This window comes from Naegleria gruberi (assembly GCF_000004985.1).
Source record: "Naegleria gruberi genomic scaffold NAEGRscaffold_36, whole genome shotgun sequence".
In the NCBI taxonomy this organism is placed as follows: Eukaryota; Heterolobosea; class Eutetramitea; order Acrasida; family Naegleriidae; genus Naegleria; species Naegleria gruberi.
Window position 1 is genome coordinate 76,354 of NW_003163291.1, and position 23,341 is coordinate 99,694.

Here is a 23,341-nt window from a genome sequence, read left to right on the forward strand (position 1 = left end):
AGTTAGCAAAACCAGTCTTAACAGCTTCAACGTCTGGTTGGGTAACATTCTTCAATGCACATCCACCGTGGAATTTAAGAGCACGAATACTGGCAACAATGACAGCAACAGATGGCTTCAAACCAGAAATTCTGCACTTGATGTCAAAGAACTTTTCACCACCAATATCACCACCAAAACCAGCTTCAGTCAAAACAAAACCATCTTCACCAACAAGTCTCAAAGCAATATCATCAGCAATAATACCATTTTGACCAGCAGCAATATTAGCAAATGGACCAGCATGAACAAAAACTGGAGTAGATTCAATAGTTTGCATCAAAGTTGGCTTAATGGTGTCCTTCATCAAGACAGCCATAGCACCAGCAACACCAACATCTTCAGCAGTAACTGCATTACCATCACGATCATAGGCAACAGTAATCTTACCAAATCTTTCTCTCATGTCTGTCAAATTCTTGGACAATGCCAAAACAGCCATACATTCAGAGGCAACAGCAATATCAAATTGAGTTTCTCTGGTTTGACCCTTTTCATTTGGACCTTGGCCAATAGTGATCTTTCTCAAATGTCTGTCGTTAATATCAACAACTCTGTTAATCTTAATAGTGGCTGGATCAATATTTAATCTGACGAGTTTTTCTCTTTCTTCTGGTGTTAATTTATCTGGATCTTCTCTTTCAGCAATACCTAATTTGGCCAATCTTTGGATCATGGATGGAACAAATTGTCTCTTTCCGTCCTTACCAGCTGGACAAAGGTGATCAAAGAGTTGATCAGTCTTTTGATATGATTCATGGAAAACTCTAGTATCAACAGCAGCAGCCAACAAGTTATTGGCAGCAGCAATAGCGTGAATATCACCAGTCATGTGCAAATTGAATTCTTCCATAGGAACCTATTGTCAAATGATCATAAAATTTGAAAAAACAGTTCAATTATTGTGCACTTACAATTTGTGAATAACCACCTCCAGCAGCACCACCCTTGATACCCTATAATTATTATTTGATTAATTATCATACTCCTCATTCAAAACTTACAAAAACAGGTCCTTGTGATGGTTGTCTTAAACAAGAAACAACCTTTTTTCCGAGATGAGCACCCAAAGCTTGTGAGATACCCAAACAAGTTGTTGATTTACCTTCACCGAGAGGTGTTGGATTAATACCAGTAATCAAAACATAATTTCCCATTGGAGCATCTTGTCCTAAACGTTTAAGAATTTTCTTTCCATCAATCTTAGCCTTGTACTTTCCGTAAAATTCCAATTCTTCGTCAACATCAATGCCATAACGTGTGGCAATATCACCAATAAATTCAGGTTTACAATGTTGAGACACTTCAATATCACTTGGGACAGGGACACGAATTTCACTCAATTTCTTACCAGTAATTGTTTCTTGTTGGGACATTTTTTTGTTGGTGTTGTTGTTGCAACCGGTTGAAGAACTGTAAGAGCGAAAAGAAGAGCCGGTTGAAGATGTTCTTGCTGATGATTCGCTACAATCAATAATATTAACATATTTGTGATGGGAAATTTGTTTGGCGCCAAAATTTAGGGAAGTATTCTTCTTCTTGTTGGTTGCAAGGCTTTTTGAGAAGCTTCTTCTTATCGATGATGATGAAGAGGTGGTTGAGCAAGTTGTTGATGATGCATTGTTCAATTGATGATTAGGAGTGTTACCGATGAGACGATCATGACACCAAAGTGATTGAATATTACACTTGGATTTTGTAATCTTACGAAGCATATGACGTGGATTTAGATATTTACAATAATAGGAAGATTAAAAAGATCAATCTACTACTACAATTAATGATGAAGCAAATTACAAGCAGATGAAATTGAACTCAGTTCCGAAGTATTATTAACCAACAAGAATTGTTTCAATTTTTTTGATTTTAAAAAGCTCGTGCTAACAAGGGTTATGTGTGTTATTTTAATCGTCGGGTTAGAGGTGCAGTTTCTCTAAATGTCATCAAGTAATACGAACAATTGCATTTCCATTGATTGGAATAGAAAGTTTTTGAATGGCTTAATTATAAAAAGAATCCGCTACTATTTCAATAATTTGCAAGGGTTGACTTGCACCTTTCTATTACAGTTAAATAGAATAATAAACATGTAGTGTTTCCACTTACAACAAATGATTTCTATTTGGGGCATCTTTGTAACCAGTATTCAACTACAGTTTGTTCAAGAAACTGTATTTGTGAAATATTGTAAAGTGGAATATAATTTATTGGAATTTCTTCTTGGCATATTCCTCACCAAATAATTTACAAAGTACATTCATACATGGTCCATATTCTGCTTTCTGCATTAAATCCCACTCTACAGTAAATAATACGAAATGTTTAAATAAAGTATTGATGTGAGCTGAGATACCTAAATTATTAATATATGATCCATGTCTATGATAAATGTGTGCAAAAACTCTAAAAAGTCTTGAAAATATTTTAACAACAGTTGGTTTGACTATTTTAGAAACGGATCATGATATTCTAAACAAATTATTCTAAACTAAACTTACATTTCTTTGGATATGCTTTATCATCTTGTTGTGGAAATACTTTTGGATCATCCAATTTAGTATCAATCCATTCAGATAATAAATTAATATACAAAGGAGCCGAAACTGTTGTTGGTTGATGATATTGTACATTAGTTGATTCATCATCGAACCATCTATATTCATAACAATCTCCACCACTCATAGATGGACAATTTAATTCAGTACAATCATGATTTAATTTCATACTATCAATTAGTAGGAATAAATTTTCATAAAATTCCAAAACGTGTTGAGCCAACCAATCCTTCTCATCAACTTGTGAAGGTAATTTTACCAATTGTTCCAATTCTCTAATACTTGCTGAGAGTCCTGATATGATCACTGATTGTCTGTGATGATGGTGATGATGACCATTTGATGTACTTGTGGTTGGTGCTGTTGTTTGTTGCACTGTAAAAATTGATTGTTGTCTCTTTCGTTTGAAAAAGTTAGATAACATCCTTGCTGCTGTTGATATTGATTATAATAAAGAAGTCTCGTTCAAGAAAACACAAAGGTTTACAGTACTGGTTAGTTGATTAATTGTTGAGACTTTTTTTTCAGTTTGGTGAACAATCAACTATCAACAATGAAGGGATTATTGGGTTTGAGGTGGTACAGAGGTTAGTGGAACTTCCAATAAATTAGAACATAGTGGTGTTGCATTCAAAATATTTGTGGTTGCAATTTTGAAATAAACAATAGAATTCTAATCTACTTTGTATGTTGGAAATGAAATCATTTGATTTTTTAAAAAAAATATTAAGACCTTAAACACGCATTTTCTTAGCCCTTTTATGTTCAAATAGAATTACCATTCTCAAATTTATGAATGAAAAAATTTCACATGATAGTCCATTTCTTTTTTGTTACATAAATGAATTGGGATTTAAATATCCAATAGGACAATGTTGTCGCAATAATAGTGTATATGATATTGTAGACAACTTGTATCACATGAGTTCAGAAAAATAATTGTCTCAAAAATACTGCAAAGTTCATTATTCACTAAGTGAAATCCTTTAAGGTAACACTTTATCCTGCAGCAACCTCTTTAATTGCTAATAAATTGAGGCTCGTAGAAAAATTCCAAATAACAAAGCACAAAAAATGGCATTAGAGAATGATTTCAAAGATAGTTGGACCTGCAAATGTGGAGCCCTCAATGGAAAACAAGATATTCGGACAGCAACGGATGGTAGAATTTATAGGATTTGTAATTCATGCAGTTGTACAATAGATGTGTGTATTCCTGCACATGATATAATCTCACATAGATATGTCAATAAATGTTGTGGTTTACGACGTTCAATTCCCCGAACAGGCTGTAATTGTACTGCTTACCAACCTGTTAGAGGATTTGAATGTCGTTGTGGACATCATGGATCAATTCATCGCATTGCTAGCATTCCTTATAAAACTGGTACAGTGAATACTAAAGTGAAGAAGAGTGAATTGAAAGACAGTGGATTATCTTTTGATATTAATTCTGTTGACGATCTCCAATAAATTATTTATTGAGAGAGGTTTACAGTTTTAGATTTCCTAGCTTAAATCTCAGTCCATTTTCTCTAGAATTTAATGTCACATAAATCAATAGGATGGATTATTTGTAAAGACAATACTACTGTTTGTTGCTTGGAGAGTGGATGATGAATTTGGAACTGAATTATGTATTTGTTTTCTAGAGGAATTTCCTCCTCGAATTGAGGAAGGCATTTCAGAATAGGTGTGACCATCTGAGGGTGTTGCATCCAGAGCTATACTATATGGAGCTGCACTTGTTGTAGAGTTGGCCGTTAAATTAACACTTTGAATTGGCCTTTTTCTTTGATTATTTACAGAACTTGTTTGTTGTACATTTCGAATATTTGCATTATCTTTAGGTTCAATGCAAGGAGAAATTGGATTCTGTGAATCACCAATTGATGGATCATCCAAAAGAAGTGATAAAGGAGTTGCCAATACTTGTTGTGAAGAGAGAGTCATGGATAGTTGTGGAGGTGGCATTTGCTGTTTTGGTTTTCCTCCAATCTGATGATTCATCTTATTTGATTTCTCAATTTGATGCATTCTATAAACATCTTGTTTCAATTTCTTTAATTTCTTTGCAAGTCTCATCTTTTGATTCGAAAGTTTTTCCAAAATGTGATGAATTGTTTTTTCCTTTAATTCCCATTGATTTAAACTTGAATTATGATGGTGATGTTGTTGAATTAGAATTTGTTCTCTCTGTTGAAGAAGAGCAGAAAGGCCATGTTGTATTTGATGATAATGATGAGAAGTAGAATCAAATGGTTGTTCCGATAGAGTTTGATAAGCAATCGGAGAAGAATTTAAATAATTATTATTATTGTGGCGATGATGATGGTGATTATGAAGAGTTTGAGGTTGATTATTACTATTCATCACAACAAGCAATTAAAAAGTTTTGTCTTTCTTTGTTGGACGTTAGTTCGAATGTTTGGTGGAATTTTTTTTGTATTGAAAATTAAATAATTTTTCAAAAAAGAAATTTCGAATTAATTTTCCAATAAACTCTACCTTACCATCAACTTAACGACACAAATGACAGATTTAATTCGGTCATCAATAACGTCATCAACTATTTTTATAATTTCCAAGTTCAAAAAATTATCACCACACTGATCATCCCTTGTTTCATCATTAATTTCATTCATGCTATTTTTCTTTGATTTTATCTATCACCAGGTTTATAAATTTCTCTATTCTGCCTTGGATTTGTTTCTTCCCCAGAAGAAATTTCAGCTTTTGTCATTTGAAACTACTTCTAAAACTTATTCTGAACTGATGCAATGTATGCAGTTGGCCTTCCAAAAAGATGACTTTCGCACATTAGATAATCAAAGAGATCAGATACTCAATGATACTGGGTATGGTGTTGAGTTTAAGAATTTTTTTCTGAGCTATGTACAGATTTCTTCTTATTACTATTCAACGGATGATTTATACAGATATAGTATGAAGGGATGTGCTGCATTTATTGTAGTTATGGATTCTAATACAGGTTATGGATTGAGTACTAGTACATATAGTAGTGTTACAGTAAAAGAGTTAATTGAACTTTCATCGGTGGATGATTCTCAATATTCAGAAAAGAAACCTAAAGTTTACTTGAAGAAAAATCATAGACCAATGCTATTCATTCTACGAGGTACAGATAAGGCAATGATTAAAAAAGCAGAAGAAGAAATAGAAAAAGGAATTTCTGAATGCCAATACGAAAGGGATAAATATTATATTGCCTATCATGATTCAACTTTGGAGAAGGAAACTATTTATGAAGGAATGGAATGGATATTATCCAAACAATCTTCTTAATATAAATTATATTATTATTTAATTATTATTTATCATTCATAAAATCAATCCCTTTATTGAGATTGCATTCAATAAACTCATAAATTATCAAATTCCATCATACCATCAATACTACCATTATTATACGTTTCATATATTTCAATTTTTCAATTCCAAAATTAAGTTTTAATACTTCCTTCGTTTGGAATTTCATAGAAATATTTATACAAAACTCCAACACCTGGAATTCCAAGCAATGCAAGCATTATCATTTCTCCAACACTCAAATGCTTCTTTATCATAAAAAGATTTTGTTTAGCAAGTCGGAACAAGGCTAAAAAACTGCCATCATCCACAACCTTTTTTCTTTCTGCTCTTTGTCTGGCATCTTCGGAAGTAGAAACAGGTGCTGGTGTTGTTGTTGTTTCCTTCTTTGATTCTGAGTATTCTCTTCTTACAGAAGTGACAATATTCGAACGAATGGAAATATTTGATGATGAGAAAGATTTTAAACCTTGGGAGGCTTTTTTGATTTGGCGTGCAAGCATTTTTTTCTTATTTGAAAATTTCCATATTGAGTTTAAACTCAATAATAATTGGCTAAGAAGATAACATGTTTACAATTTTAATATTATCAGTTTACTCAATTACAATAAATATTTTGTAATGAATAATGAATGGTAACACTTGTAATAAAATTCAACGACAAAAAAAATGAATCATCAACAAGGATATTCCTTGCTTTCAATTTTATGTGGAGTAACAATCAGTCTATCTCTGATAATGCTCCTAACTCCGAATGGTGGTGGGTTGCAAGCTCAAAATTTAGGATGTACTTCTTATAACTTTAAGTGTTGTAGAAATATTCATTATCCAGTGATGGCCATAGTTGCCAATACTTTTGATCAATCAACTTGTAAAACGATTGATATCATGTTGAGAGGACAGTTGGCAAATGCTACAGTAGCATGTAAACAAGCCTATGTTGAGACATATTGTCTTTCTGCTATTCCTCAATGTTGTCCAAATCAACCAGTAAGTTGACATATCTCACTAAATTAATTTTAATATTTTGACAGGTTGTTTATCATGTCTGTGCCAGTTCATGTAGAAATTTATTGAACCAATGTGGTCACCACGTAAATTTTACAAGCTGTGACTCTGCTCCATTCTATCCTGAACCTTGCAATAGTGGTCGTGGTGTTTCTTGTGCACAATCTTACAAGATTTTAGGAGATAATGATGAAGAACTCGAACCTTAAAAAGGTAAACTATTTATTTACAAGTGAATTTAATTATGCAATCGATCGTCAATAAAGATAATGGTCCAATCATATCCTTATTAATTCTTTTGTCTTTGTTTAATAACATCATTGTATTCCTTCTCCTGTGTCAGACGTGGATTTTCTGTTCCGGCAGGGATCTCACGTTTGAATAAAAGAATATGTTGTTCGCTTGATGAAGGAGAGTATCCATAATGAACCCATCCTCTGGACATTTGAATGCCCAAGCCTCGCCATTCCTTCTCAGCGAGAAGTCTCTCACAATTTTGAATACATTCTGCCAACTTTTCTGGTAAAATTACATGTCTATATTCATATTCATCATCATAATACTATTAAATTTCCGTTGATAAATTAGTAATCAATAATTGTTGTTGTATAGTCACTGAAACAACTAACCTTGTCAGAGTAGTAAATTTCGTCCTTGTTGCTCATTTTTTTTTAATTTGATTATTAATTAAAATTGGGCGCCAAAATTTTGACAATTTAAATAATCATTTTTGGCGGTTCTAGCGTTGGAAGGAACATTGAATGTTTTAAATTACAAATCATAACGGTAACATGAAAGAAATTCCATCAATTAGAGAACTTAATGATGTGTAATATTCTTAACTTGTTGAACAATTGATTTTTAATCTTTCTTGTAAATTAAAATCGAAATAAAATTGAATAGAATGAAATGGCAGCTTTTTTCATTAATTTTAAATAGAATGAATTTATTTGCACCAAATATCAAAAAACCTTTTTTAAATTAATTTACTTCTTTTCAGCAGCTGGAGCTTCATCCAATTCTCTGCAGTATGGCTTTGGAAGATCACCATCTTGGAAAAGGAGAGTCTTTTGTCCACCAAGTGGTTCAGCATATCTACGTCCATTTTGAGAACCAATTTGTTTTGGATATTCACCCTTCTTCAACATTTCAATAATTTCAATAGCACGAACAGCTGTCAAATCTTCGAAATAATCATATTTAAATTCTGGAGGGTTAGAGTAATCGGAAACAGCAATCATTGGAGCATTAGCACAACAACCCATACATTCCATTTCTCCTAAAGTGAACAAACCATCTTGAGTAGTTTCACCCAATTTAATTCCTAAATGTTGTTCAAGAGTAGCCAAAATATTATCACATCCAGTTATCATACATGGAGTAGTAATACAGACTTGAATGTGGTACTTTCCGACAGGTTGAGTATTGAACATAGTATAGAAGGAAACACATTCAAAAACATTTCTTGGATTAACTTCACAGATTTCAGCAATCTTGTTAATAGCAGCCAATGGAATCCATCCACCATTTTGACGTTGAGCCAAGTGGAGCAAAGGTAAGATACCAGATTGTTTGTGTTTACTTGGATATTTAGCAAGAATTTTCTTGATTTCAGCATATGATTCTGGTGAGAAATCAAAAGGAGTGTTAACATTATTGTATTCAGTATCAACATGCTGTAATAATAATAACATTCAATTATAATTGTAGTAATCATTTAAAATTAATAACAACAAGAATAATTTCAATAATAATAAAATCCGTGATGAAAAAATTCATATGAAGATAACAACAAGAATAAAATCCACACATTTTCAATAAAACTTGATTCCATCATCACTACATACCTTGTATTGCAAGAATGAAGAGCGGGTTGTAGAGAAACATCTCTTATTGTTGAGGACGACTCTTCTGAGAAGGTTGTTGGTATTTCTAAGCATTTTTATCTTGTTGGTAAAATTTTTACAAGCCTTTGTTTGTTCTTGTCGTTGTCTAGTCAAATATACAAATGAAGGCTTGAACCAATGCTCCAAATACATCCAAATTTAATTGGAGTGCAATGAGCTGTTGCTGGTGATCCAAGATCATTTAATAATTAAATAATTGATTTTATGTATTGAAAATGTAAATTACCTGCTGTGTAAACAATTGGCCAAATAACAAACATGATTTTATTAGATTTAAAAATGTCTTCACCACAATTGGGCCAATCATCGGGTGTTGCTGTTGCTTCTCCCACAACATTGCAATCTCCCCGATTTCTACAACAGCAATCAATGATTACCTCTCCTAAACCTACTCTATTTGATTGGATCAAGGAACATTTATTGTTCATGAATAATTCAACTCCGTACAAGATTAATATTTCAAATATGGGTAAAAGTAATAGGAAACAACTTAATTTTGATAGATTTCAATTGGAAATACCTGTATTTTGTATAGGGGAGTGCAGTTTGTCAATTCATTTGTTTTATGATGGATCAAGACCTCATTCTCCTTTTGATTTTCAAATAATTTCGGATTTGTCATCATCTTATCTGCAGAATTTCATGATTGACTCATCAAAATTGCAGAGTATGATTGAATGGAGAGATTTGTATATTAGATATTTGCAACATCATGATGTTTCTAAAGAACTTTGTACATTTACATTTAGAACTATTAGTGAAATAATAGAATTTTTAACAGAATACTACAAGCTTGTAATTTCAAAACATAAGAATGATAATATTAGATTCGAATTTGATACTACTCAAAGTATTGGAGGAGCTAATTTTTATATTAAGGAATTATATTCAAATGATGGAACAGAATGCTCAACTGAGAAGATTTACTTTCTAGTTCCACTTTCAATTTCAGGCTTAGAAAAAATTGAGGAATATCAAAGATTATTCGATGTAAATACTATTCAATTACCTGATTCCAAACCAAAACTACTTGTCGTCTACTCCTATGATAAGTCAAGAGATGTAATTGTTAATGTAAATACAGAAATTATCTATCCAACCAGTGTAAAGAACAGTAAGAGATTACAATGGTTGACACAAATTCCAATTCCATCATGGAATCAAGGTAAATCATGTATAATTGAATATATGTTAGAAGCTGTGGAAAATATTGAATCTGAGGTTGAAAAGTACACTCAAAAACTCAAAGCTCGTCTAGAGTTTATCAAACAATTACTTGCTGCCTTTGGCAATCCTACAGACTTTTCTGAGAATGAATCTCTTACTAAGATTTCATTTCTAATGGAACGAGACAAGTTTCAATTCTTCCTTCACATTACACTTGAAAGAGAGGGTTTCCCAATTGTGCAACCAGTGATTAGAATGCAATCAACTCAATACTTTAAATCCTCGGATAGAGTTAAAGATAAATTATTGCCTGTTCGTGTTCGAGTACAACAATTGAACTGGACAGAAGGAGGGAGTGCTGAAGTGATGACAAAGAACGTTGAACAAATCCGTATTCAAGTTCTGGCCTTGTTGGGCGAATTTATCAAAGTTTGCCAATCGGAAGGAACAAGCCAATAAATAGTTTACTTTATTACTTTTCCAACAAGACAATAACCAATAATTAAAAATAAATAAGAATTGAATTTTATATTTTGAATTTTTAAATATATACCGGTAATTAGTTTATTTGATCTTCTTCTTGATTCTGAGATCAGTGGCGTGACCGCACTTATCCTTTCTGCATGAAGTGGCTCTGGCTGGGAGTCTAGCATAACACTTTCTGCAAATCTTCTTGTCACAGTTATACTTTCTGGCCAAGACTTGGAGAGTTGGTTCGATAACACCACCTCTGAGTCTCAAGACCAAGTGCAAAGTAGATTCCTTTTGGATATTGTAGTCTGAGAGAGTTCTACCATCTTCCAATTGCTTACCAGCGAAGATCAATCTTTGTTGATCTGGAGGGATACCTTCCTTGTCTTGGATCTTAGACTTGACGTTTTCAATAGTGTCGTTGGATTCGACTTCCAAAGTGATAGTCTTACCAGTGAGGGTCTTGACGAAAATTTGCATGGTGTAACTTTTGGCTTTTTTTTTCAACAAATTTTTAATAATAGTTGGATGACCGACTCAACAAACATTTTACAATAAAATATTTCTCTCTCATCCACAAGCTAAAAACCTGAACCAAATAAAATAGTAATATTTTGATTAATAATGAATATTTCATGAACGAAATTGAAGTCAATTTAATCTTTGAATGATAATTCAGAATGAACGTGTGTTTGTTTCTTGAAAGTCTATACAACGTCCCTTTAAATCATTCTCTAAATTTTAAAGAAGAAACTTGAGGACTCCTTCATTTCTGTAATTAAAAGAAAGAATTTCAATTTCCAAATTAAAAGAACACAACAGAATAAATTGATGATTCCATCATACAAATTGGTGTTCTATTAAATAATAGAATTAATATTCATTGAACATATTAATTTTAGGCTTTCCTTCCCGCCATACAGAATGCAAAATTCAAAAAAATTGCTCCACATTTTTGTTCGTCATCATCACGACCCGATTTTTGGAATAATTACTCATCAATTCACTGCACGAGTTTTATAAATCGGATTATTCCTGCTACAACATAGTTAATAGTAGAGTTGATTTATCGGAATGTTTGATTTTTTAAAAAGATTTCTTCCAACAAGCCTTGGTGGAAACGTCACGCAAGAACCTATCAACAAGAGAAAGAGAGAGGATATGGCTGCAGACCAACATGATGAATTTGCTAATAATAATAATAACAATACAAAGAAAACAAAGCCAAACATACCAGAAATGCCAATAACGACAACAACATCAGAAAACAACAAATTACCAAATACTACTCAACAAGTTAAGGATAGTAAAAAGGAAGAATCGAGTGAACTAGCAATATTCTTGAAAAAACAACAAGAAACGGAAAACCAAATAATACCTATACGATCCCATAAGAAGAAGAATGTGAAAAAAGCAAAATCTAAATTAATTTCCGAAAAACCAATACTAACAGATGAAGTAATTGTTTTGGATGATGACGAAGATGATTTGAAACATGCTTACAAAAAGTTAGATGGAAATCTTGTGAATGAAAAGTATATTCAAAACCACAGTGAGGCTATTCATACTAAGCTTAACACTCAACAAAAGGTCAATTCCGAAATCAAAGTTCCACATATGCCAGTGGGAGGAATGGTTACAGAAAAGAAGAATGAAAAGAAAGTAGAATCGGTACCTATTCGTGTACAACCAAAACCACCTATAATTATTTCTAGAAAGCTTTTCAACAATAAGGATAAGGGTCCAACACTCTTTAGAGGAGATCAAGTTGATAGATTAACATCAAAGTTGGATTCAATTTTATCATTGAAGGAAAAATCAGAGGAAACTAGAATCACTAGATCTTTCATTGAAAAGGAGGCCATAAATAGAGCATCATCTAAGATTATTTCAATACTTTGTAAAGAGCTTTTGGGAGAGGAAGCAAAAAAACTTCATGCTGATTCACTACCACAAGCAGTGTATAACAAATTAGTTTCTGAAATTATTACAGAGACTGTTGCTAAGGAAAAAGAGACTTTCCCACTATCAGAAAGAGACAGGAATTTTGTGGCACAAATTTTCCGAGATGCACACAAAAAACCTCAAGAAGTTCTTGTACTTAAATTCAATATTGACATTACTAGAGCTAAAATTCAATGTCTTAATGGACTTGAATGGCTAAATGATGAAGTAATCAACTTTTATCTCAACATGGTCAAAGAAAGAAGTGAAAAGAATCCAGACAAGTATCCTAAAATCCATGTTTTCAACACATTTTTCTATGCCAAGTTGACTGGTGAACATAATAACACTTATAATTATAGTGCTGTGAGAAGGTGGACCAAGAAAATTGATCTTTTAGAATATGATAAGATTATTATTCCTATCCACTTGTCAGTTCACTGGACTCTTGCAATAATTAATTTGAGAGATAGCAAATTTGAATTTTTTGATTCAATGAATGGTCATAGAACAGGTATGAAGGTATTACAAAATTTGGAAAAATACTTAGTTGACGAGATTAAAGACAAGAAGGGTGTTACATACGAAACGTCTTCTTGGGAGAAGAGTATGCCACCAGTTCCTCAACAAGCAAATGGATCAGATTGTGGAGTTTTCACTTGTAAATTTGCCAATTATGCTGCCCAAGATTTGCCATTTTCCTTTTCACAAAAACACATGCGTTATTTTAGAGATAGAATGGTTTTGGAGATTGTTAGAGCTAAAGAATTACTATAAATTATTTATTTTGAAAACAATTTGGCCTGTGAGAGTAGTTCTGTACTTAATTGAATGATATTGTTGCACTTTAATCCACAAGTTTCAAAATTGATAATGTCAGACGTATCTTGCTTTAAAGAGTTAGCTAAAAGAACCCATCCGCTCAATCTCTTATAAAACAAGTCTACAACAGATTCATCCAAGCGTAGTATTGGAGTTGGGGCTTCTTTTGCTTGCTCTCCATCTTTTGGCTTAATATTCGTAAGAATGGAGGCTGAGGATACTGTTTCCTCAGATGCTAATCTTCTTTTTGTGAGCTGTCTTTCTAATTTGAAATTTCGTTTCAAAAGCTCAAATAGATATCTGTCTGCTTTTAAGGTTTCATTGATATTGGAGGGTTTCTCATTTCTCATAGAATTGTCTTCCAAGAAAACTACTTTCTTTTTAGAGCTTGTTGGATAGTTCAAATAACAACCTGTTTTGATTATTTTTCTAGATAGGCTCATCACTACTTGAATGTTAAACGGTGTAAGGAGAATATTCAAACATTTCTCAAATTCACTTTCGAATAATGAGAGCAAATTTAAATTGTGTAATAAATTTTGCAAATCTAAATCCAATCTGAAAGGAGAGCAATAATCTTTACGAGTGGCATGCACAAAAGCACATGCCATATTATCAAACAAAACTCTTCCTTTTTCCATATCAAATATAATAGAATCATCCCTAACATTGCCCAATCCAATAAACCAACTAATAGCAGACCATTTAGCAAGGTCTCTAACAACCCTTTCACACATGTCGTACCAGGAATTTTTGTAAATGTGATATTTCGTTATTAAGACAGTGTTTTTCTTCTTGGTTTCCACATCATAGGACATGAGTGAATAGTGTTGGGATGCGTGCTGAGAAAAATATTGGAATAATACAGTTTCTGGCTTTTTGAGAGAAAAATTGAGTGATTTCAAAGACTGTAAATCCACAAATGAAGAGTTTGATTGTTTTCTAATTACTTTGAAATAATTTCCTCCCATCTTCATAATTGGTATCATTTCCAACTGTTCCATCCCAATAAAATTCCCAATTGCATTCGAGGTTAACATTTCCAAATTTGAGGCATCCATGGTTGGAATGGGAGAAAGTGTAATGGCGAGACTTTCTTTTGAGGTTTCCTGATCAAAATCTCTATCAATTTGAATTCGCATCTCCCACAAATTATTGTTATTTTCATATGAAAATTTGGAAATTTCGATCGAGTTAACAAATTGCATCCATTTAAAACCAGTATCCTTTGCTGTTGATTTTCCAATATATTTAAACAGTTCCAATAATGAATTAAAGAATTCTTCTTTGTTAACTGAGGATTCCAAATTATTATGTAGCACATTATTGATCACTGATAAGGAAGCTTGAATCATTTTAAATTTGTGGTCATCACAATATTCCATAAATTTTCTGAACATTTCCAAGTTGCAAAATCTAAGAAAGTCCAAAACAAAGTTAATATTTTCCAGAGATGAATACTTTTGAATCGATTTGTAAGAGTTCTTAAAGAGAAATAATGATACTAATCGGTTCAATTCTTCTCCATTGAATGTCTCAATAATGAAGGAGAAAATTTTAGCCCATCCCGTACAGAATGTAACACTTTCAAGCATGTCTTTGTCAATAAATCTGTATTCTATAAGATATGACAGTATATTGATGCAATGTTTTAGCTCTGTTACTGTCATTGAATTCTTACAATCTATTAATTTTGAAATATTCTCCAAAAAATCAAATATTAATAAATGTACACAATAGAAAACCGATGGCTTTTGTGTTTCTAAATCTGGTTGATAAGTAAATGATCCAAAATTGGAAGGGCATAGGTTAGTGCATGTTTGGGAGAGAATTTCTTCCATTGTGAAATTTCTATTTGAATACTTATTGTTGGAAACTACAGATGAGAATAGGATGATTACAGATTCTAGTGTTATAGTTCTTAAACAAAAGGAAATATTTTCAGGTAGTTCTATTTTAGAAGAGAGTAGCGCATAACCTATTCTCCAATCTAGCATTCCATTGTCTTGTGAAATCTTCCTAAGACCAAAGGTATCCTCATTTTTGATTGGATTATCTGTATTGGTAATGAATTCAACAAACTCTTTCCAATCTACCTTTTTTGATTTTCGTATTGTAGTCTTTGATTGAAGTAAGAGCTGCTTTCTGACAAAATCGAATACTTTTGTGGAATCTCTTTCAAGAGAAGCATAGCAATCAGATAACATTGAACAAAAAAGATTCAAAAACTCTCCACATGTTTTGAGTTCGATTTTGTTCAATCTGAATTTCAAAGATTCATCCTTAATTGACCATTCATGTAGAATGAAATTTAAATTAATGGATATATCTTCAATATTACTAGTTTGTTCACAAATGATTTGAATTCTTTCATGAATAACAGCATCACTCGAAGTATCATTAAATATATAGAAAATACATTTCCAAAATAGAGAATTTTTCTTTCCATGTATAAATTTAGAATCAAATTCTTCACTTATTACTATTTGTATAGGTTCCTCTGTTGTTTGTTTGTTTGTTTCTAGATTCATTTCTTCAACTGTTTCTACAAGTGGCTCTGTATTTCTATCAATAAAATCTTGGGCTAAGTCTAATAAACTATGGCGATTCAAATACCATTCAGAAGAATCCACAGTATGAATTGAAGAGTCAGATTGTGAAAGTTTCATAATATGAAGAAGGATAAGATGTGACTCAACAACAGGCTCCTTATATCTACTTGTAATTGATTCTACTGTTTTAACATAATCAATGATGGTATTTGTAGACAAATTCTCAATAGAACTAAAAATGTTTCTACTAGAATTATTGGATTCGGGGTTCATTCCCTGCAATATATCAAAGAAGGGAGTCTTTTGATCTCTCCTACTCAGTTCGTATTGAATCCATTGTAAACAGGTGGAAGAGATCTTATCTTTGAGTACCAACTCTATTACTTTGATTTTTTCTGTTGTTAAAAGCTTGTTCTCAGTAAGCATCTTCTTGATAATATTCTCATAGGTGGTGGTGTTAATTTGTCGAGCAAAGTTGGCCAAATCTGATACAGTGTTCATTTCTTTCGAGTTGAGGAATGAAACATCTCCTTTCTTTAGAGTTTCCACTAGTTGGTAGTTGATTTTTTGTTCAGAATTCATTGAGTCAGAGTACGACTTGAGGAATAACTCGAAATTCTTCTTTTTCTCATCCTCTCTTATAGATCTATCCAATAGATTCTTTGCAAACAAGTAGGGAATAACATCAGGATACTCATTGGAAATTTTCTGAATGAAACTATCATTGGAATTAGTTAAAGATATGTATGATCCCAATATTTCACAAATATTTTCCTTATACAACCCTTTCAAATAATTCAAATAGGGCCAAAGATTATTAAAACCCATCTTGAACTCCTCAATCAATGAGGAATATTCAATATTTGCATTGGATCTATTAAACTTGTTTAGAGTAACTCTTAATTTGAATAAATCAAACTCTGATAGCAGCTGTCTGGTCTCAATCGATTTGGCTTGCATTTTGATAATACTCAAATCTAGTTTCGATAAATATGATTCAAGATTATCGTTTAGGCCTATAAGAAAAGCAATTTTACATAGAGGATATAGCGTGTCAATTCTTGCAAATCTTGTAGAACCCATATTATTAGAAATTATCAGTGCTTGCTTTTTCATATTATTGGTGAGTAAATAAATTATTATCCATTGCCAACAAGAAGTTTGAAACTTGGGATCAATTTCTTTAAGTGCTTGTTGTGCCTTTTCATAGAATTGAGTTTGATAGTATTGACTAGAGGGTGATCGTAAACTGAACTTCAATTCAAATATGATTGTCTTTGGTTTTTTCATGTAATCAGCACTTATACTGTGAATTGGATTCAGTGTTGAGAAGTAGCTCTCATTTGAAATGTAAGATATGTTTGCCTTAAGAAAGTGAATTGAAGATTTGTAGTTTTCCAAATTGAATATTTGGGCATGTTCAATCATGTTTGTTTTAAGCCAGTCTGGAATATTCTCAACAATTTTCTCAAGCTTTTCAAGCTCAGTTCTTGATTTTTCTATATCAAAATGATTGACATAGTATTTGGTTCCTAGTTTTAGTTTTTTGAGTTGAAATTCAATTGTGATTGGATTGAAATCTCTGTATACACTCGAAAAATTAGAGTCATCCAAAATATAGAATGTCTTTAACCGTAGATAGACGTATTCGTAATTCTTTGGGCTAGATCTTTGTAGATTTGATAATATTTGAAGAGCTTGCCTTGAAGATATGGTACTCTTCTTTTTGTAAAGAATTTTGGCTTGCAATAACTGAAACTCTGGCGAAAGTTCACTAATATTTGAAACCTTAGGTATGTATTGTGATGCATTATTATAATCTTCAATGTTGTAATGATAAAGTGCTTTTTCAAAATCCACAGCAGATAAATTTCCACTTCCTTTATATCAAAAATTAATTAATTCGATAGATGAACTACACTTACTTGTTGCTTCGACCAAGCTTGTTTCAATATATTTCCTAAGTTTTGAATTTGTTTTCAATGCACATTTCCCCATTCTATTGTAAGCATAAACTTGCATATAGTACGAAGAGTCATCCCTTTTAGTGACCTCATCAAAAATCCACTTTGAATAGTCTAATAATTTCCAAGGACTTCCAGCACTTGCCAATGATATATAGTACCAGAAAAAAGTTGAGGAATCTTTACCTCCTGGCTTTTTGCCAATCATTACATGTCTGTCATAGAATAACTGCATCAAGATGAGTGATGTTTTGGCACATCCAAGTTTTGTTAAGTAGAACCACAATAGACGTAATGTTTGTGGATATTGAGAGCAAATGCTTTGGATTGTATAGTTATTGTAAATATCTTGAGTAAAGATAATTGGATCAATATTGAAAGAAGTTAACAAGTATGAAAGAGCTCCCTCTATATCACCATTATAGTACTTCAATAGAGAAACATTATTACAAGCAGATTTTTCAATTTCAACAGATCTAAAACCAAGTGGTAATTGATTAAATCCAAACTGAAGTTTGGTACTATTTAGAAATCGTTCAAAAATAGTCGAGTTTGCATTGAATTGATTGGAATCGTCCTGAGATAAAAGCGAATCCAATAAGTTTTTCTTATATTCCAAACTTGCTAAACAATCACTCCCTGAAAATAATTCCAAAGCTTTTGTAATTACATTTTGTGCCAACTCATAATTCCCTGTTTCCCAATAAATATCCACAATATTTTCAATTGATATTATTTGATATGGTGCTAATTCTAATCCCTTCATAAAAAATTCAATAGATTGCTTATATAAACATCTATCTTTAAAAATAATTCCAAATAAATGATAAATTGATGGATTATTTGGATCTCTCTGTTTCATTTCATCCAAAATATGTATTGCCTCTGAATCCCAGCCCATATTATGTTTGATTAGTGCCAATGTTAATAAATAGGCAGTGTTATTTGGTTCACACTTTTTTGCTTTATAGCAACATTGAATGGCCTCTTCGTATTCCTCATGAATCATGTAAATTTCAGATAATGCTATCCAAGCATCAAAACTCGAATCTGTTTGTTTAATTATATTCAAGAAATATCCCTCAGCCCTATCTATATCATTTAATATCCTCAAATATCTTATTCCATTGTTTTTTATATTGAATTTCTCAATAAAAATACTTACAAATATCCTAAATTCAATAGTGGATTAATTATTAAATGTTCATTTCTAATTTGTTGACTTTTTTGAAGGGAATATGTAAATGATTCGATGGATTTTTCAATTTCACCTCTATGTAATTGTAAGACTCCAATATTATTAGTTACAAGAATATCCTCTTTTAGTAGTTCCTTTTTTCTCCCTATTAATTCTTTTGATTTTGCAAAACTGTCAAACGAAGATTGTAAATCTCCAATTTTATAATATAAATATCCTAATGTATTATATCCAACAATACTATTTTCGTTTGTTATTGATTTAGACACTTTAATATTTAAACAACAATATCCGATAATTATTTACCTCGATCTATTAAATTATTTATTTCGGAAGTGTTATCCGAGAGGTGTGGAATCATTTTTTTTGGTCGTATTTACAATTGTTTGTCTTACTTATTAATATCCTGAAAGCTTTGAAGAGGACATCTTCTTTCCAGTTTTGCGTGGATCACCATTACGTTCAATTTCAGCACATTCATGAGTGATTGGATTATACTGAACAAATCTCTTATTAGGACTAGGTGTTGAAAGACCATTCTGTGAATAAAAAGATTGAGCAGTTGTTGTGTAAAAGTTTTGAGGATTTGAAGAGTAGAAGCTCTGAGATGATGGACTTCTGAATGGCTGTGGTTGATTGTTATATGATGAAGGACTCCTGTACATTTGAGGAGGAGGAGAGGTATATTGTGGAGATGCATACACATTTTGAGATGAAGGACTTCTGTACTGAACAGGTGATTGATTATTCGTAGTTCTATATTGCACTGCTTGATTATTTTGTGGACTCTTATTAGCGCTTTGGATTGGGTATTGGCTATAGTTTGTTTGAGGTGGATGTTGACTATAGTTGTTTTGTGGGCTCGAATAATTTTGAGGACTGGAATAATTATTTTGTGGACTATATCCAGTTTGAGGGGAATAATCATTCTGAGTGTAACTTGGTGGTGATGGTTCTGGTTGATTTAGTGTTCTACTATCAATAGTACTCATCATAATTGGAGTGATTGCAGTTAGGTCACTATCATTTCTCTTTAGTGGAGGTCTTTGAGATGGAACCTCATTAGAGGATGAAATAGTAGGATTTGGAACCAATAAGGGAGCCCCACTAACAAAATACTGCTTAAATACAACAAAATTATTGCTTTGAGGAATATAGTCAGAGAGTCCGTAGTGTCTTCTAAGGAAACCAATAAGCTTTGGAGATGGTCTGTCGTAGGCAAATCTTTCAGGAGATGTTTTCTCAAAAGCTAGCATTGCTTCAAAGAGTATTTTACCAATACCTTTCCTTTGCACTGCTTCACTAACGTAAAAATCCAAAACACAAAGTGGTTCAATTTCCTTGAAATCTCCAGTCATACTCTGATAATAATTACTAAATAGTGTAGCGACGCAATACTTACTCTATAGAATAGCTTTTTTCTTCCTACTTTTAAAATTCCAAATGCCTTATTATCTACACTATAAAGATAGAGATTATTATCATTAAATTGAATTTTTGATGATGTTGTTATTGCTGTAGGAAGAACTTGGGCCTAAAAATCATCACATAATAATAAATATCAATTAGTGTTGCCAATAAAACTAACCTTTGCCGATGCATCACCCATTCTATCAATAACAGAGCAAATTACATTGTAATATTCCGCCTTTTTAGATTTAAGCAATGTAAGGGTTGTTTTGTTCCACAATGAAATACAAGGATCATCTATATTGTTGTTGGGATTCAAAGTAAACGCCTTTGAGATACGTTGGATGTTGTGATGACCAAAATCCATCTTGATGCTTGTTTTTAATACAATATGAAGTTGCGCCTTTTTTTAGACGAGAAAGTACAATTTTCTGTTGGCGCGCTTTCAAGTACATTTACACCAATTAGGTTGTTGAGGGTGGACAAAGTTGCCATTAATGGATGCCTTATGTGTTCATATCACCACAAACTGAAGTGGAATTTAATTTTAAAATCACCTCAACACCTGAAACAATACTAGGTATTTTTTACTTCCTTATTAAGCAAAATAACATGCAGCAACCACAATGTTATTGTTTAAAAAACAGACTCTCTGGTGGTTAGATCCTAAATGGAATTATTGGCCATATGTGAAAATAATTCAAATTGGAATTATAAATTCAACAGCAATATTTGAAACTTTAAGTTTCTTGCTCATATTGCAACCTGAAGTTTCCATTTGTTTCCACCTTCTTTGGCTTTATCAATATCTCCAAATGAATTAAAGCAATCAATATATTTGTTTTCATCACAAACGAAATACATTCTTAAATATAATTCAAAATTATTTTTGTGGCCTACTGGTAGTATTTTCCTGATTGTTATTGTTTGAATTATCATCATTTGATACCTCTTCATCCTCCCATTGATTTAATAAATTTTGGGCGATGAGAGACACTGCTTCGGGATGCAAATATCTTGGATAATAAAAAAACATTTGATATGGCTCGTTTCTCTCCTTCTCCTTTCTAATGTTTTCTTCAATTTTTAAAGCTTTTTCGGATGATGACTCTTCCTCATTTGTAATATCATTATTATTGGTTTTATTCGATGTGGACGAATTGTTCTCCTCTGGTTCAAGCGAATAATCAGAGATATTGCTCCTAAAGTTGAGTTTGTTCATTTTTTCTCTCTTTGCCGGAGTCCTTTTCAATTACAAACGTTTGATAGACTTGTTGTGATACTGCTGTCATTCAAAGTATTCAATCAAGGTTCAAAGCCTGAAGGAGTGAGTAATTCAATAGCCAAATCAAAAACATCCTCCTTAATCCCATAATGAGAACTCTTTTTGCTGACCGCACAATTTTATCTGCCTTTACCAGATCTATATTAATAAAAGCTAACCAATTTAGATTCTTCTCCATCCTTGCTCAATTCAGGTCCAAAAAAACATAACCATCTCTCATATCGAGAATAGAAAAAAATGCAAGTCCCATCATCTTCGACTGCTGGTAATGGAGGTGGAAATAATCATCAACAACAACCACTCAATAATGGTGTTAGTGAAACAACAATAGCAAACGCTAAACAACCTTATGTTCATCATTTTAGGATTGCAAAGAAGAAAACAACACTAGAATTCAAGATGGTTGATGCAAAGGATATCAGAAAGAATATGTATGGAGCACAAAACAGATTAAATCATCAACAACAAGAATTACTACTGAATTCTTTTACTGCTTCATCAGATATGAATGTATCACCTAATGATCAAATATCAACATCACAACAACAACATTTGACATTACCAGATAATTCTTCATCACCCCAAAACGCAACAACATCACAACAACAACATTTTAATCACGACAAATCAAGAAAACCAAGAGCCCCGAGTCTATTTTCAACAAATAGTAAAATTACAAAGAAGCAACAAGCTAATAGAAGAAACTCTACTATTATGATATCAGATCCAACTGGTTTTCTCCAACAAGTTTCTCCTACGAATAATAACTATCATCAAGATACAAACAGCTTTTCACAATCATCTAGTGTTTTTGTTTCATCTAATAAGAATGTACATCCGGTAAATAACAACAGAAGAAAATCGACAACATCCCTATCAACAAATGAAACTTCTGCAATTTTCCCACCAACCACTACTAATACAACCACTACTAATCATCCGCAACATTCTCACTCACCTATTTATAATAATACCATCAACTCTCCTCCTTCAACACCTTCCCAACAACAAACGGCACCAACTTCATATTTTACTACAGGTTTTTCATTCGGCAATTCCCAAAAAGATGAATACACACCACCTATGGCTAATACTTTAACAAGTGGATTTTCTAACTTTAAAAATTCTAATGAAACAAACAGTTTTCAAGACAATTTATATGGAGATGCTTATGTAAGCACTTTAACACCTGAGCAGAGACGTTATTTAATGCAAGGAGCAAGAAGAACTTTTGCAACTCTTCCAAGTATTGAGGAAATGACTAGGTATGATGAAATGAGAAGAAATTCTATTGAGGAACTTACTCAAAACTTCTCACAAGTTTCAACATCGGAATCACCAAATAATAATAATAATAATAGCAATAACAATAATCAAAGAAGGCCAAGTACCGATTCTCAAAATATGTTGGTTATTTCTGAAAATTTCAGAAATGATCAAAGATTCAGAAGGAGACAAACTTATGCATTTGATACAGAACATTTCTCTAGTTATGATAACAGTTGCTTAGAATCATTTAACTTCCCTTGCAAACCTCCAACAAATTTTCAACCCCCTAATTCCACACCAAATAATCATCCTCAATCGAATGGCTCAGGCTCATCCTATCCCAATAATAATTCTTCTGCAGATAATAACCACCCTTACTACCTTCCTCCATTATCCAAATTAATACACGAATAATATTTC

General features: G+C 32.3%; 14 protein-coding genes across 14 annotated transcripts in view; 5 read left to right on the top strand and 9 right to left on the bottom strand.

Moving 5' to 3' along the window:
* Positions 1 to 1,415, bottom strand: part of NAEGRDRAFT_69699 (formate--tetrahydrofolate ligase) — a gene marked incomplete at both ends in the record, with an annotated part of 38,633 nt that extends 37,218 nt beyond the window's left edge. The window contains 3 exons of the mRNA XM_002675043.1: positions 23 to 898; positions 954 to 995; positions 1,044 to 1,415. Coding sequence (XP_002675089.1) covers positions 23 to 898; positions 954 to 995; positions 1,044 to 1,415 — 1,290 coding nt within the window. The remainder of the gene's footprint in view (positions 1 to 22; positions 899 to 953; positions 996 to 1,043) is intronic.
* Positions 1,416 to 2,243: 828 nt separating this feature from the next.
* NAEGRDRAFT_80421 (uncharacterized protein) lies at positions 2,244 to 3,107 on the bottom strand (the record flags this gene model as incomplete). Its single annotated transcript, XM_002675044.1, has 2 exons — positions 2,538 to 3,107; positions 2,244 to 2,482 (listed from the first exon to the last, which is right to left on the bottom strand). Exons 1-2 carry the CDS (start codon positions 3,016 to 3,018, stop codon positions 2,244 to 2,246), a joined length of 720 nt encoding a protein of 239 aa, XP_002675090.1. The 5' UTR covers positions 3,019 to 3,107.
* A 561-nt stretch (positions 3,108 to 3,668) lies between these two features.
* Positions 3,669 to 4,067, top strand: NAEGRDRAFT_69701 (uncharacterized protein; the record flags this gene model as incomplete). Its single annotated transcript, XM_002674970.1, has 1 exon — positions 3,669 to 4,067. The coding sequence occupies one exon, from the start codon at positions 3,669 to 3,671 to the stop codon at positions 4,065 to 4,067; it is 399 nt and encodes a 132-aa protein (XP_002675016.1).
* An 84-nt stretch (positions 4,068 to 4,151) lies between these two features.
* Positions 4,152 to 5,239, bottom strand: NAEGRDRAFT_50483 (uncharacterized protein; the record flags this gene model as incomplete). Its single annotated transcript, XM_002675045.1, has 2 exons — positions 4,152 to 4,790; positions 5,108 to 5,239. 2 exons carry the CDS (start codon positions 5,237 to 5,239, stop codon positions 4,152 to 4,154), a joined length of 771 nt encoding a protein of 256 aa, XP_002675091.1.
* On the top strand, positions 5,232 to 5,923 carry NAEGRDRAFT_80422 (uncharacterized protein). Its single transcript, XM_002674971.1, has one exon. The coding sequence runs from the start codon at positions 5,238 to 5,240 to the stop codon at positions 5,898 to 5,900; it is 663 nt and encodes a 220-aa protein (XP_002675017.1). The 5' UTR covers positions 5,232 to 5,237; the 3' UTR covers positions 5,901 to 5,923.
* Positions 5,924 to 6,058: 135 nt separating this feature from the next.
* NAEGRDRAFT_69704 (uncharacterized protein) lies at positions 6,059 to 6,427 on the bottom strand (the record flags this gene model as incomplete). The annotated part of the gene is made up of 1 exon (XM_002675046.1): positions 6,059 to 6,427. One exon carries the CDS (start codon positions 6,425 to 6,427, stop codon positions 6,059 to 6,061), a length of 369 nt encoding a protein of 122 aa, XP_002675092.1.
* Positions 6,428 to 6,593: 166 nt separating this feature from the next.
* NAEGRDRAFT_69705 (uncharacterized protein) lies at positions 6,594 to 6,923 on the top strand (the record flags this gene model as incomplete). Its single annotated transcript, XM_002674972.1, has 1 exon — positions 6,594 to 6,923. One exon carries the CDS (start codon positions 6,594 to 6,596, stop codon positions 6,921 to 6,923), a length of 330 nt encoding a protein of 109 aa, XP_002675018.1.
* Positions 6,924 to 7,221: 298 nt separating this feature from the next.
* On the bottom strand, positions 7,222 to 7,597 carry NAEGRDRAFT_69706 (cyclin-dependent kinase regulatory subunit-like protein; the record flags this gene model as incomplete). The annotated part of the gene is made up of 2 exons (XM_002675047.1): positions 7,222 to 7,494; positions 7,562 to 7,597. 2 exons carry the CDS (start codon positions 7,595 to 7,597, stop codon positions 7,222 to 7,224), a joined length of 309 nt encoding a protein of 102 aa, XP_002675093.1.
* Positions 7,598 to 7,918: 321 nt separating this feature from the next.
* Positions 7,919 to 8,872, bottom strand: NAEGRDRAFT_69707 (uncharacterized protein; the record flags this gene model as incomplete). Its single annotated transcript, XM_002675048.1, has 2 exons — positions 7,919 to 8,608; positions 8,780 to 8,872. 2 exons carry the CDS (start codon positions 8,870 to 8,872, stop codon positions 7,919 to 7,921), a joined length of 783 nt encoding a protein of 260 aa, XP_002675094.1.
* Positions 8,873 to 9,118: 246 nt separating this feature from the next.
* Positions 9,119 to 10,465, top strand: NAEGRDRAFT_69708 (uncharacterized protein; the record flags this gene model as incomplete). Its single annotated transcript, XM_002674973.1, has 1 exon — positions 9,119 to 10,465. One exon carries the CDS (start codon positions 9,119 to 9,121, stop codon positions 10,463 to 10,465), a length of 1,347 nt encoding a protein of 448 aa, XP_002675019.1.
* A 3,273-nt stretch (positions 10,466 to 13,738) lies between these two features.
* On the bottom strand, positions 13,739 to 18,660 carry NAEGRDRAFT_50486 (uncharacterized protein; the record flags this gene model as incomplete). The annotated part of the gene is made up of 3 exons (XM_002675049.1): positions 13,739 to 13,801; positions 14,194 to 17,555; positions 17,721 to 18,660. 3 exons carry the CDS (start codon positions 18,658 to 18,660, stop codon positions 13,739 to 13,741), a joined length of 4,365 nt encoding a protein of 1,454 aa, XP_002675095.1.
* A 602-nt stretch (positions 18,661 to 19,262) lies between these two features.
* NAEGRDRAFT_58582 (DUF738 domain-containing protein) lies at positions 19,263 to 20,769 on the bottom strand. The gene is made up of 3 exons (XM_002675050.1): positions 20,546 to 20,769; positions 20,360 to 20,491; positions 19,263 to 20,318 (listed from the first exon to the last, which is right to left on the bottom strand). The coding sequence occupies exons 1-3, from the start codon at positions 20,732 to 20,734 to the stop codon at positions 19,356 to 19,358; spliced, it is 1,284 nt and encodes a 427-aa protein (XP_002675096.1). The 5' UTR covers positions 20,735 to 20,769; the 3' UTR covers positions 19,263 to 19,355.
* Positions 20,770 to 21,250: 481 nt separating this feature from the next.
* On the bottom strand, positions 21,251 to 21,589 carry NAEGRDRAFT_69711 (uncharacterized protein; the record flags this gene model as incomplete). Its single annotated transcript, XM_002675051.1, has 1 exon — positions 21,251 to 21,589. The coding sequence occupies one exon, from the start codon at positions 21,587 to 21,589 to the stop codon at positions 21,251 to 21,253; it is 339 nt and encodes a 112-aa protein (XP_002675097.1).
* Positions 21,590 to 21,889: 300 nt separating this feature from the next.
* Positions 21,890 to 23,335, top strand: NAEGRDRAFT_69712 (uncharacterized protein; the record flags this gene model as incomplete). Its single annotated transcript, XM_002674974.1, has 1 exon — positions 21,890 to 23,335. The coding sequence occupies one exon, from the start codon at positions 21,890 to 21,892 to the stop codon at positions 23,333 to 23,335; it is 1,446 nt and encodes a 481-aa protein (XP_002675020.1).
* Positions 23,336 to 23,341: the final 6 nt, after the last annotated feature.